Source organism: Aptenodytes patagonicus, chromosome Z (assembly GCF_965638725.1).
Source record: "Aptenodytes patagonicus chromosome Z, bAptPat1.pri.cur, whole genome shotgun sequence".
NCBI lineage: Eukaryota > Metazoa > Chordata > Aves > Sphenisciformes > Spheniscidae > Aptenodytes > Aptenodytes patagonicus.
In genome coordinates this window covers 14133073-14148283 of record NC_134982.1, presented here as the reverse complement: position 1 = coordinate 14148283, position 15211 = coordinate 14133073, and the positions used below count along the sequence as shown (strand labels likewise).

General features: G+C 39.0%; 1 protein-coding gene across 1 annotated transcript in view; it reads right to left on the bottom strand.

The window, feature by feature from the left end:
* SPEF2 (sperm flagellar 2) overlaps positions 1–15211 on the bottom strand; it is a 72333-nt gene that overhangs the window by 44514 nt on the left and 12608 nt on the right. Inside the window, exons 4-8 of the mRNA XM_076362575.1 lie at positions 14937–15107; positions 13198–13338; positions 12075–12154; positions 10963–11179; positions 1111–1299 (exon numbers count right to left, since the gene is read on the bottom strand). Of these exons, the coding sequence (XP_076218690.1) occupies positions 1111–1299; positions 10963–11179; positions 12075–12154; positions 13198–13338; positions 14937–15107 (798 nt within the window). The remainder of the gene's footprint in view (positions 1–1110; positions 1300–10962; positions 11180–12074; positions 12155–13197; positions 13339–14936; positions 15108–15211) is intronic.

Genomic DNA, 15211 nt, shown 5'->3' with positions numbered 1-15211 from the left:
CCTGGAAACGAAAATGAACTTGCTCATTTAAGTCAAGAAATGAAAACAGCTAGATTCTCACCAGAGTTGAATAGCCAGCAAGCAGATTAACACATAGACAAATCTAAAAATTTTTATTCATTCTATAAATTCCAGTTTGTTTGCTTTCTAACTGCTAAAATATCATGAAATAAAGGGGAAATATATTAATTCTTTCATGACAAACAGATTAAGAACATATTCAGTGCTTAGGAGGCAGGGGAACATGAAATGATGTTGTCTACAACTATAGAACAACTATGCAGATGCATTGGTAAAGGCTTAGTTCCACAGAAACCCACAATGGAATACTCATTTAGAATATGTGACAAGTAATTTAACTTACAAGATTCTGATCTGCAAATAATTTGATATTATTGATGCTGTTCAATCTTTGAGAAAGATCTCTGGTCATGGTAGAACATTATCAGTAGTTCCTGTGATGATGTGTTCCTTTTGGCTGAAAGTGTACTTAAAGAGATGTTGTAATCAATAACTATAGCTGCTGATTACATAGGACTCTGGCTGTGTTGGAGGATTTGGAGCTGCTAATTGTTTTTGGTAGGAGCAAAATAAGATTTCTACCATCACATTATAGCCTACTATGAGTGCAGCTCTTGGCACTTTGCAACAGGATTATGAGTTCTTTTAATTTATTAATCAACTCCAAGCTCCAAGGTAGAAATTAGCACACAAGTGAAACTCCTCCAGCATTTGTCAAAAATGGATGTTAACAGATTACATCTAAAGGAAATGAAAAACTTATTTCTTGAAACAAGATCTTATGTCATTGCTTTTTGTCATTTTGCCTCTGCAAGACTGTGCCTTTTAAACTCAGCATACAGAGATGTTTTCCTACAAAGTTAAAATTAGTTTGGAAGAAAAGATCAAAATTGGACTTCAACTTGCTCAGCTTTATCCCTTATTAACTTAGCTATAACTTTGAACCTAGATAAAAGAATATATTCATCATTAAATTACCCTGTCCCTAGAAAAGTCCTAAATTCTAACAGTTGACAATACAAATTGATTTTATAACAGGACGGTACTGTAACAGTCCTGCAGCAATTCAGAGAGCAAATAATCTTTTACCGCTTCTCTATCAAGAGCTTCTTGGAACTCTTTCAGTCGTCTTTCTTCATATTGTTTTTCCCTGAAAATTCTGTTTTGCCTTAACACCTCTTTTTCATGTCGAACATGCATGAGTTGAACAGCAATCCTTCGCTCCTGCTGAGATTGTCTCATTAGTCTGTAAATAAGTTGCTCCTCCCGGTAAGCCTCCTAAAAGATAAAAAATAATAGTTTTAAGCACAGCTTATAAACTATTTCATAGACAACTCATCAGTGTCTCATAAGAGAAATATGAATGGAGTCATATAACAGCATTTACCTGCTCATTTGATACATAAATCTGTAACAACATACATACCTATATATGAGTACTATTTTTGTAAACTATATAAGAATTGTAGAACTATAGAAGTGAATTCTAAATATGTCTTAACTAAGATACTCAATAAAAATATATTTGTTCAGATTATCTCAATTTTAACTTGGATATTTCCTGTCTGCAAAGAAACTGCAGCATATTTCAAATAACTGCTTCTGTATGTAAAGATATACCCTTTTCTCAAATCATTAACTTAGCCCTGCTCTTCACCAGTCCCCGTTCTCAGCCATACTCTGCTGGATCCTTGATGACTCTATTCTTCTACACGTTTGAACTTTTTCCTTCTTTCTTGGGATTTGGGTAATTACCTCCTCCATTCTCCTCCATTATATGGGGAAGTATTCAGAACAGAGGAAAATACAAGACTTCTAGGTAACAGTTTCAGTGTTCTCACTGGGACATGAATAGAATCCCCTATTCAGTGCCACAAGAAAATAATTCTGAACCATTGCTTGAAGCATGGTCAGCGTGCAGACACTTTGAAGGCTGTGGACTGTTACTTTTCAAAGTACTTGTCAAAACATAATAGTATCTTCTCACTACTACACTTCTCTAGACTGTTCTTGGTATCTAAACTAATGCTTAACCTAACCTAAAGTTTTGCCTCACTACTTTCACAGTCCAGAACTACTTTTGAGTTCTAAGCAAAAGCATCAGCTTGCCTTTCAAACCCCATTGCCAAATATCACTCCTACAGCAGAATTTTAGAGGAAATTTCCGATTCCCTGGACGTTTGTTTCAGATGCAGCAAAACTGCTATGAAATGTACTCGAATTTAAGGACCTAAACTGGGAACTGATCTGAAGATTTCAAATTCATTTTCCTAAGAACAGAGGAACAGGTAAAGCCAGTTAGTAGTAGTACGAAAAACATTCAAAATAAAGTATCACTTCTATTTTCTTTTAATCTGGTTTATTTTCCACCAGCTGCCTGTGACAGAGAGGGCAGAACACATTACATAAATTCACCTATAAATTAAATATCAAACTTTATTACATAGTATAATACTATTTATGAAAGAACTTGACAGAGGTCCAGATCTGTGCTACACAATGCAACCAGGACATCTGTAATAGAGTTCTAACACAAAGCTGCAAAACATGGCTATTTTAATTGCAATAATAAGAACAACAACTTTCTAATTAATTTAGATCTTTAACATTGATGTTAGGGAGATGCCAATAGCTTTCAAACAAAATTCTTTCCATATTTTTAAGTTCCTTTCCCTTTACAGTTGCTGGGAGTAAAGTACATTCCAATTAAATACTGGTGACCTGAAAAGACTAAGCTGATATAAAAATCCCTCAACATCTTGCTTATTTTAGCCAAAATGTGAGCTTTGCACTCCCCTTTCCTAGCACTGACTCTCATGACACGGCATGATAGTTCTAATGGCAAAGATGCGGTCATTTCAGGCTTTAATCCCAGAGTGCTTCACCTGCACACAATATTGTCTCTCTACAAAGCTTATCACAAAATGAGGATCTAATTTTGAATGTGTTTTGGTTATACTCTATTTGTAGTGTACTGTTTGTATGCTATTTTTCTATGCACAGAATTATCATCATGCATGCAACTGAAATGGAAAACAATGCAATAGTAACAACTTGATATGCACTTCATATTTTCATATTCATGTTATATGTCATTTGATATAGTTCAGGTGATGAAATTTTCCAATAGCACGGCCTACTGAAGAGTTAATCTGTCCATTTATCTCTTACATTCATGAAGTCAAGGCAATAAAAGGAGACACGATGCCCGTTGCTGCCTCAGTTCTATCCACTGCTGCTTTGGACTTAGTATTTTATTAAGATTTCAAAGAGCAGAGGATGCACAGACTTTGCTTCCTATTACAAGTAAATATCCTTCATTGTTTTCTTTAGTTGCAACTGCTTATCCTCAACCATGGATTAGTACAGCAATAAGTACTCCACCAGAGGAAAATGGATCTTTAAATCCTAATTCACAGAAGATTGAAGGAGCCACCCCAACAGAGTGGTCATTTGTCATACTCAAACCATCAACAGTATGGTGCAAATAGTTGGCCCAGCAAGAAATCAAAGCACGTCATCTAGGTGAATGCGCTTTTTATAAAGGAAATGGGGAGATGCTCCTTTAGAACACTTCAGAGCAGCCAAAAGACACCTTTTCTTTGTTAACTAAAGGGTAGAGAACTTCAATATTCTAAGTGATCATATATTTTGACATGCTGAGTAGGCCTAAAAAGAGCCAGCAGGAAATTTCTGAGGAACAAGAATATATGAAAAGGCAATTAACTTAGAGCTACACAATGGATAAATTAGGATTCAGAACACCAAACTCATAATTTCAAAAAGGGTGCTTATTGGATAGGGGAGTGAAGCATTGGTAGCTATCTTTCACACAAGCAGGAATGGACAAAGTACTAAAACCTAAGGTTGAAAAGTTTTGAAACTTGGGCATACTAGAAGACAAAATAAAAATGGTAGTACAATTTTTTGACCTAACATTTTATATTAACTTCTTCACAGAGGACTGTGAAATCATTAATATCATAAATGGCACATCTTAGTTCTGATTTGAAAAATTACTACTGAGAAAGCATAATACACACTTTTTTTCAGTTTACCTACTTGAGACAACAGTGGCATCCAGTGGCCAAACATTAATGTGTTTATGTTTCATGTTGTTCATACATAATTACTATATCACGTTTTTCTATTTTTCTATTTCCTTGTTTAATTTACATACAAATGAAACAATTCTGTCCTGTTGTGTAATCATATAATTTATGACCAAAACTTATAGCTTAGCATACAAAAATCTATTTAATTGACAAGCAATAATCTAGTAACAGTTCATTTCCCCTCACATCTTCATCTTCTCAATTTATTCCTGATGGTAACTTCTTCCTGATAACTTTTTAAATTCAGAGAGATAAAATCTGAAAAGAGATTCAAAAATAATGAGTACTTAGATCAAATACTTTGTTGAAATGGTGGAGATCAAAGATTCAATTGGGATGAAGCCATGTTACTGTCAAACACTTCCAACTCCTGCCTATGAAAATCTGACTGGCATCACCTTGTGCTCCGCATAGAGGAGTGTCATGTAATTGTAAAGTATTTTTTCTCCCAGGCTCCAACTTGTAGTGCGCCAAAACTCAAAAATTTGAACAAGATTCTTTTAGTAGAGGTTTATACGTATGGACATGAAACACACGAAAACACTCTGAAGGGATGAAATTTGTTTGACTCTAAAGGATCCCATGCCCTGTGTTCAAGTTTTATGCAGTATAGGTAAAAATCTGACCCTAATGACTATTAGAAAGCTACAATTTCAGTCTGCAAATCCTTTCTGGTTCGATGTCTAAAGGAGGGAGAAAGTAATTTTCAACTACTTTGTATATTTATTTAATTTTTAAAGAAAATATCCCAGTTTGGGTCACACTTCTCTTAAGTCCAGCAACATCTAATTTCTGAAATCTCACAGAGTTCCAACCAGACACCTCTTCCTCTGCTAATTTAGAATGAAATTACCACTAAATAGATTCTCTGATCTGGTCAGACTACTGTTTCAACTGCTCACTTCTCTTTCCTTCTAATTCCTGCAGTCTGTGGCTTCTATTGTTCCTGTATCAACACTAATTTTTCTTTCTGGGAAGTTAGGAACACTATTGTTACTTTTGCCTTGCTTTGGCACCTCACTGGAGCCAGTCTGATTGGCAGCACATTGCAACAATTCCTCCATCTCAAGCTGACAAGGCTTGTACAACAACTGCAAGGTGGACCAGCTGTCTGACCTCCTCGACAGCCCTGGCTGGCTTTGCTGGCTTAGAGCTGCACTACAGGGACTTTATCCTCTTCTACAGTATGTAAGAGTTTTAATTCGGCAGGGCCAGCTCGATTGGCAGATCCCCTAGTGTTGACTAACCAGGTGGCTTTTGCTAAACGTGTATCCCAATGTTTGAACGTCCCAGCACCCATTGCTCTCAGTGTAGTCTTTAACAGTCTGTTGTATTGTTCAATTTTCCCGGAGGCTGGTGCATGATAGGGGATGTGATACACCCACTCAATGCCGTGCTCTTTGGCCCAGGTGTCTATGAGGTTGTTTCAGAAATGAGTCCCATTGTCTGACTCAATTCTTTCTGGGGTGCCGTGTCGCCACAGGACTTGTTTTTCAAGGCCCAGGATAGTGTTCTGGGCGGTGGCATGGGGCATGGTGTATGTTTCCAGCCATCCAGTGGTTGTTTCCGCCATTGTAAGCACATGGTGCTTGCCTTGGCGGGTTTGTGGAAGTGTAATATAATCAATCTGCCAGGCCTCCCCATGTTTATATTTCAGCCATCATTCTCCATACCAGAGAGGCTTTAACTGCTTGGCTTGCTTGATTGCAGCACATGTTTCACAGTCACGGATAACCTGTGCAATAGTGCCCACAGTCAAGTGGACCTTATGTCAGTAGACATTAGGGTCAGATTTTCACCTATACTGCATAAAACTTGAACACCCCTCAATCACGAGCCCATCTATATGTTGCATCTCTTCCTTGATGGCCTGAGGTGTCATGGGCCCACTGAGCTAGAAATAATTCACCCTTATGTTGCCAGTCCAGATCCACCTGAGCCACTTCAATCTTAGCAGCCTGATCCACCTGCTGGTTGTTTTGATGTTCTTCAGTGGCCCGACTCTTGGGTACGTGAGCATCTACGTGACATACTCTTACAACCAGGTTTACTACCTGGGCAGCAATATCTTGCCACAAAGCGGCAACCCAGATGGGTTTGCCTCTGCGCTGCCAGTTGCTCTGCTTCCATCGCTGCAACCACCCCCACAGGGCATTTGCCACCATCCATGAGTCAGTATAGAGATAGAGCACTGGCCGCTTTCTCGATCAGCAGTATCTAAAGCCAGCTGGATGGCCTTTACTTCTGCAAATTGGCTCAATTCACCTTCTCCTTCAGAATTTTCTGCAACTTGTCATGTAGGACTCCACACAGCAGCCCTCCACCTCCGATGCTTTCCTACAAGATGACAGGACCCATCCATGAACAGAGCATATTGCTTCTCATTTTCTGGTACTTTATTATACAGCGGAGCCTCTTCAGCACGCATCACCTCCTCCTCTGGCAATATTCCAAAATCTTTGCCTTCTGGCCAGTCCACGATCACTTCCAAGATTCCTGGAATCCTATTCAAGCCCATTGTGTGATCAGTGCGACCCACTTACTCCACTCAGCATCAGTTGCATGATGTGTACAGGGGATCCTCCCTTTGAACATCCAGCCCAGCACCGGCAGTCAGGGTGCCAGGAGTAGTTGTGCTTCAGTACCAACCACTTCCGAAGCAGCTCGAACCCCTTCATATGCTGCCAATACCTCTTTTTCTGTTGGAGTATAGCAGGCCTCGGATGCTCTGTATCCCCGACTCCAAAACTCTAAGGGTCGACCTCAAGTCTCCAGGTAGGGCCATTCTCCCTGGCTGCGGTGTAGAGCACATTTTTTACATCTTGTCCTCCCCAGACTGGCCCAAGGGCTACTGCATGAACTATCTCCTGTTTAATTTGTTCAAAGGCTTGTTGCTGTTCAGGGCCCCATTTGAAATCATTCTTCTTCCAAGTCACTTGATAGAGAGGGCTTAAGATCAGACTGCAATTTGGAATATGCATTCTCCAAAAACCCACAGCACCTAAGAAAGCTTGTGTTTCCTTTTTACTAGTTGGTGGAGACATGGCTGTTATTTTGTTCATCACATCCATTGGGATCTGATGACTTTTATTATTATTTTATCTTGCCATTTTATTCCTAAAAACTGGATCTCCTGTGCAGGTCTCTTGACCTTACTTTGTTTTATAGCAAAACCAGCCTTCAGAAGGATTTGGACTATTTTCCTCCCTTTCTCAAAAACTTCTTCTGCTGTGTTGCCCCATACGACGATGTCATCAATGGTGATCTGGAGCTTCACCCTGTTCCAGTGCAGTCTGGATCAGTCCATGGCAAATGGTGGGGCTGTGTTTCCACCCTGGGGCAGTCGGTTCCAGGTGTACTGGACACCCCTCCAAGTGAAAGCAAACTGTGGCCTGCACTCTGCTGCCAAAGGGATTGAGAAAAACGTATTAGCGATATCAACTGTGGCATACCACTTGGCTGCCTTTGACTCCAGTTCGTATTGAAGTTCTAGCACGTCTGGCACAGCAGCACTCAGCGGTGGCGTGACTTTGTTCAGGCCATGATAGTCTACTGTTAGTCTCCACTTTCACACTGGCCATGTGGGACTGTTAAAGGGTGAGCGAGTCTTGCTGATCAGTCCTTGGCTCTCCAGTCGACGAGTCAGCTTATGGATGGGAATCAGGGAGTCTCAGTTGGTGCGATATTGCCGCCGGTGCACCATTGTGATGGTGATTGGCACCTGTTGTTCTTCAACCTTCAGCAACCCCACAACAGAAGGGTCCTTCGAGAGACCGGGCAAGGTAGACAGCTGCTTAGTTTCCTCTGTCTCCAAGACAGCTATACCAAAAGCCCACCAGTACCCTTTTGGGTCCTTGAAATACCCTCTCCTGAGGTAGTCTATGCCAAGGATGCACGGAGCCTCTGGGCCAGTCACAATGGGGTGCTTTTGCCACTCATTCCCAGTTAGGCTCACTTCAGCTTCCAATAGAGTTAGCTGTTGGGATCCCCCCCGTCACTCCAGAAATACAGATGGGTTCTGCCCCTTTATAGCTTCATGGTATTAGGGTACACTGTGCACTGGTGTCCACTAGAGCCTTATACTCCTGTGGGTCTGATGTGCCAGGCCATCGAATCCACACAGTCCAGTAAACCCAGTTGTCCCCTTCGTCTGCCTGGCCGGAGGCAGGGCCCCTCTAGTCCTGGTCATAGTATTCGTTACTCACTTCTTGTAAATACAAATCAAAAGTCCCTTTATTAAGATCGGAAGTAAAATCAGCCCTTCTACTTTGTCTGGGGAACTGCTCACTGGAACCTGGAGCAGCAATTTTCCTGGAAGAACCCCCTTGCGTGATTGTTTTTCCTTGCAACTTATGTACCTGTGCCTCTCGGACTGAGGTAGATTTTCCATCCCACTTCCTCATGTCCTCTCTGTGGTCACATAGGTAAAACCACAGGGTGGCTCGTGGTGTGTATCCACTATATCCTCTCTCATGAGCAGAGGGACGCTTACTCCTAAAGGCTGAGATACTGGTCCATACAGGTGGGAAGTAGGATCTATCCTCTTTGAGTTGCTGGACCTCCCAGGACATTTTCTCCACAGCTGAGATGCAGGCCTTTAGGGAGGAAGAGAGACTTTCTTCATATTCCAGGAGTTGGCCAGCCAATTCATCCACCGTTTGTCCCTCTCTGTCTTTCCAGGTCATTACTGCCAATGAGTTGGCATATGACGATGGTGCGCTCTGTATAAACTTCTGCAACATGGGTCATGTGCACTTGACTTCGTCTGGATCTCTGGATAACTGCTTATTGTTCAAGTCATCATGAATCACCTCCAGCATGGCTAATTCCCTCAGGTACTGGATACCTCTCTCCATGGTGGTCCACTTGCCTGGGTGACTCAACCCTTCGTGCCCCATGTTGGGTGCCAAAAGGACCGTTGTGGTTTAACCCGGCAAGCAGCTAAACACCACACAGCCATTCGCTCACTCCCCCCCTGCCCCCAAGTGGGATGGGGGAGAGAATCAGGAAAAAAAAAAAAAAGGAAAATTCATGGGTTGAGACAAAGACAGTTTAATAGGACAGAAAAGGAAGGGAAAATAATAATAATAATGATAAAAGAATATACAAAATAAGTGATGCACAATGCAGTTGCTCACCACCCACTGACCGATGCCCAGCCAGTTCCCGAGCAGTGGTCACCACCCCACAGCTAATTCCCCCCAGTTTATATACTGAGCATGATGTAATATGGTATGGCATATCCCTTTGGCCAGTTTGGGTCAGCTGTCCTGGCTGTGTCCCCACCAGCTTCTCTCTGGCAGGGCATGAGAAGCTGAAAAGTCCTTGACCGGTGTAAGGACTACTTAGCAACAACTAAAACATCAGTGTGTTATCAACATTATTCTCATACTAAATCCAAAACACAGCACTGTACCAGCTACTAAGACGAAAATTAACTCTATCCCAGCCGAAACCAGGACACATATCCACCAAATGCCCCAGTGATTGCTGCTGGCCACATGGCCATCAGCTGATAGCCATGGCTATCAGAACCACTAATCCAGGCTGTTGAGGTTGTGCTGGGGCTGCAACAGCTGATAGCAGGTTGTCCTGGACACAGGTAAAGAGCAAGTTTCGGGACTACAGTGATTTCAGACAACTGGGTTGCAAAACTTCTGCATGGCCTATGCATATCAACAAGAACATGACACAGAATCTCTTTGAATGAGAGCTCAGAGACAGGATACATGGATAGACGGACTCTTGGTCTAAGCCACTACAGGTGTTTTTCATAGAATATAGGTCTGGGATAGATATTGAGAAGTCATCTAATTTCTAGATGCCTACCCCAACAAATTTAACTTTTTCTTAACAACTCCAAAAACATCTCCAGACATTACATGCCAATGCTTAAATATATATATATATATATATAATTTCATACTTTTCCTTTTCAGAGATGCCACACATCTGAAGCGCTATTACTATGCAACACCAGTGGAGACAAGCTCAACTATACTGGGTTCAACAGATATGATCTAAGCTAAGGACTCACAGTGCAATACTAAGATAAAAGGTAACTAGAAATCACAGAAACCCAGTAAGTTACAAGGTTCTGTTTTGATACAATCATTATGAAAGAGAAGATCTGTGAAGTCAGTAATCTAAGAGCTGCTTTTTGAATGAGGAATGTCTGATGAGGAATCTGGAAAGCCTTGTGCTTTTATGGGACAGGATTCAAATGGAATAACCTGCAACATCCATTTTTAGACACAACACAGACATCCTCCAGAGACACATCTTCTATTCCATAACACATCAAAAATCAAAACTCTGACCTGCAAAATAAGTGTTTTGCTTCTTCATATCACCCAGCACAACCATTTCAGAATTCATCTAGTCCAGATCAAAAACTTTACATGACACATTAGTAAATACAGGTTTTCAACCAAGGAATGCCATGCTTGTTGTTTTTAAGTATCTTCTTCAGAACCAGTATACGTTTTGATAATTTAACGTTCAACTTGGGAGGGAGGGAATAGAAGGCAGGTCTTCAACTGATTTTTAATAATCTTAGCTCTGATGCCTTCATTTAATCCTTTATGATTTATAAGGATGAAGTATAACATAAAGGTGATGAGAAAGAATGGACAACCTTCCATATTTTTCAAGGAAAGACAATGGTTGGCATAAAAGTTATTTTCAGAAATAAGTGTATATACCTCCCTTTATCCCCTCCAAATTTTATTCAACCCTCAAAAAATACTGTTCTTTTATATTTGTAAGCAAATTTTTAGATTACTAATTGTACATTGGTTATGTACTTCAGCATACATTTTCTCACCTCTTCAGCTTCATGTGCTATTAATTGTTCCATTAGCATTTTTCGTCGTCTCTTTTCTCGTTGTTGTCTAGCCAATGTATCTTCTTCTAAACGTTTTTGAATTTTCCTTATATATTCATCATCTGAATAAATATTTAACAGCTCAGTTGCTGTCTGTGCTGTAGTTTCTAGAGTTGTTTCTTGCAACTTCTGTGTTTGCAATGATTCTTGTATATCGCTGATTGAAAAGATTAAAAAGAAAAAGATCGCAGACTTTATAGGAATTATGGTTTTTAGAGATGTTTTCATACAGATCCCTATATAGTTATGTGAAAGTCTGACAAATGCATAACAGCACTCTTTGTGGGCACTGTGGCTACTTCTTGATGCTCTTGTGCCCCACAGTGACCACTAAGTCCAGAGGAGGGCTCCAGCACTGACTTGAGCCAACTGTCAATTAGTTCATTTGCTAATATGAAGCCAAATTCTGCAGAAACAGGAAATGAGGATGGCTCACAGAATATCAAAGAAAGATGGGTTACTCTTCAATATATCCATACACTCTGAGTGCAGTTTTGCAGAGTTATTAATCACAGGTTGCTTACACACAGAAGGATCCACAGCAGTATGCGCAAGTGCCACCTCTTCTGAGTATGGTATATATATCACTGAAGTTGACAGAATGACTATTACTTAAAATTATTCACAAATAAATCAACATACAGTTAAGTCTAAGGAGAAAGGTTACTTCTTTCTATTTTCTTTGAAATGTGTTATCATGTACGTACATCCACAACCATTCTCATCTCTCTGCAAGTCTAACTGACCTTACAGACTCAATGACTGAAATGAACAGAGAAGAGATGCACTTTGTGTCCTTTGTTGCTGCCTATATGGCAAAAAGGAGAGAAGGAAGCTTGAGCCATCCCTGCTACAACTAAAGGTAAGGTAAAAACACTGTAACGGTGCTGGAGCTGGAATGTTTGCATTGCTAGTGGGACAATCACTCAAAGGACAATCACAGTTTAAACTAAACAAGCCATTACATTTTCCTCAAGTAGCTGTCTACATAGATAGTAGGCACCTGAGGTAGGGTCCTATCTAATCTTAACAATCTAATATCCAAATATTACCTGTCAGCGACTTGCCTATGTACTGCAGAGGCATTTCCTGTCATAGACTTCTCAAACTTTTTAATCTCCTTGTATGTGTCCTGAAGAAATAACACAAAATTTAATGTTTCTTTTCTCTTCACAAAGCATTATAAGGAAGGTTCAACAGACTAAGTATTAGGGAATTATTTTTATGTCATGTTGGTACAACAGAAATGTTTACACTGAAAATATTTTAAGCATCAGCTAGATCAAGAAAAAAGGCAAGACTATTTCCTTCTACCTTTTATTTCCTTTCCCCCTCCCCTTTTCCTAGCTATACATATGTCCACCAGCCAGAAAATCCTAAGATTTTGCAGCTGTTCATTCTGCAGGATAATTTTGATTTTACATAGGATTCTAGCAGTTTATATAATTCCCACCATTCAGGGATCTGAAACAAGATATTCTGGGCTATGATCTGCTTTAGATTTAGTAGCTTGAATTTATCCCTGATAGTTACTCAAGCAACCATGTTCCTACACTCTACATTTAAATGCATCTGTTGCGGTTGCGCAGTTGTAAAAACCGGTAAAATTTGCACTCCTAATGACAGTACAACCCATGAACTGTAAGATTACAATCCAAGTACACTTCAGCACTAGACAATACAGATTTTTTTTTTTATTGCTGCATTGCCATCATCTCTTGATTTGATCTAAGACTATTGTCAATTTCAGCTGTTATTAACATTTTTGATAGAGCAGTTCTATAGTGTTTTACAGAATAGTTCATACATTACGGTGCAAAACTTCATCATGCACAAATGAGAAGGCAACATTAATGCTTTTATTTCACATATTCTACTCAGTAGACTAGAAGCTAAAATACTGTCAGCAATTAAATTAGTACCTACCTATGGTATTTATTCAATAAGAACTTTCTCTTACATCAAAACAAATTTTTACCAAGTAACAAATGCAGAATCATAATCATATTAATATTTAGCCCAATTTTCACTGGTTAAGTCTACTATATAATTTTAACAGTTATATCAGCAGCTTTTGGATGGTGCAAGTACAGTATTTGTAAGTGTAAATGCTCCCAGAAATCATGTTTTGCAAGTTCATATAATTAACATGAAAAGAACATAGATGATAGTTACCTCTGCTTCTCTTTTCTTCTTCAAGAATTTTTTTGCTTCAATAGCTTTTATGGTGTGGCTTGGTGGTGGCTTTGGAATCTGTATAATGGCTGCTTGAATCCTGGCCATTATTTCATTTTGTCTCCTTCTTCCTATGCGATGCTGAATATTCAACATCTTATGTTCAGATACTTGACTTGAAACAAAATACACCATATGGCCCTAATACACCACCTATATATCTATGAAGTAAATGTAATTAAGCCATAAGGAAAAAAATCTTCCAGGAAGAAAGTAGAAGAGCTTATCAGGCTCCAGGCTTGAGCAACTGACTTTTCTTTCTTTCCTTTGTTTTTATTTTTTTTTAAAGTGGATCACTACAATGCCATGAAAGCAAAAAATTCTTTATCTTTTGTCCACAGTTAAACCTTGTTTTAAGAATATTCTCAGCCACTGTACTCATAAATCACCATTTTAAAATCGAGGTAGATGTTGTAAAATGCATTTGAAATTAAAGTATCATTCTACATTCTGAATAATCTGACAGTTTAGCAATATGCTAGTATATATTCTCAATATTTGAGGATTAAGATACATTTTTTAAGTACCATTATCAGAAAATGGTACATTTATATATGCTCTGTCTGCATTAACAAATAGTGCGGCGCAATAGAAGCACATCTGTAAAGAAAAACAGTTTGTGCTCAGTGCCTAATAGGTATTTAAGGGCTTGTATTAAATTCTAGCTCTAGTATGGTACCTGTTTCAGGTCAGAATTCAGCACAGAAACTGAGAATACCAGTTTCCTGGTACAGAAACTGAGAATACCATTAGGTAATATTACTGCTGAACAATGAGTCTCAGATGATCAAGAAGTAACAAACATTTAAATTACACTAGTTAAAAGTGCACTACAGATACATGCAGTTAAAGGTGGAATTGAGTGGAAAAAAGTTTTTTTACAAAGAGTCAAAGATAGTTAACAAATAAATATATAATACATCAAATAAGATATTAATAAATTTTATTTTAAAATTTTATTTTGACTAATTTGGATATTGCTTGTATTTTCTTTTTCATTGTTGTTCATGCAGTGGCAATAGAACACCTAAATAACCACAGCAAGACTCTCTCCCTTTAATTAGCCATATAAAATCCATCTCAAATTAGTCAACCCCATTTTCATTGTGGTTCAACACCCCTTGGATAGCTGGCCAGTTCCTCTATATAAACTACAGACTGTACTTCGGGTGAGTGTTCCCATATCTTAAGAAATTAGTTCCTCTTTTTCACTTTATCAGAACAGCTACACAGAGCTACAAGATGTTCTGAGGCCATACACCCTATTGGTCCCCTTCTCTGTGTCTTTTTCCTGCTTTTAAACAATGTTTCACCTTTTCTTCACAAATGAAGACTGTCACAAACCTCCTCTACAAGGACACCTTAAAGACACACAGTTGTGAAATTCACACTTTGTCTTCAAATCGATAAATATTTTCCATGCATGACGATATACAAATACTCTCAATTTAACATTAAGTTATTTTTAAATATTAATGTTTTTAAGGGTCTTATAGCAGTATATTGGCTTTATATCTACATATTAATGATTGCCATGCGTACTCCTTTTCTTTGTTTTTGTATAAACATGACTGTGTAGCACAGAATTAACAAGCATTCACACTGGCTTTAACTAACTCATTATGTACATGACCTTAAGAAAATACTTCTTCAGAAGTCTATAAAGAGTAAGTAGTCACCTTTTCAATGTCTTGGGCTCTTTGTTCCTCTTGGATCTTCTGAACTTTCTGTTGTTCTGCAATGTGTATATGAGCTATTTTATCTTCTATCGCCTTAGATTTTATTTCAAAATGCTCTGAAACCTGCTGTAGTTGCAAATCAGCCTGACGTGGCGTTAAAATTTTCAAACGCTAAAATTAAACATCAAGCAATGAAGAGTCAGCAACAGAAGAAACATATTTAAATATGATAATTTTGCAGTAGTAATTTCAAACTGTGTTTTCCTGTGTTAATG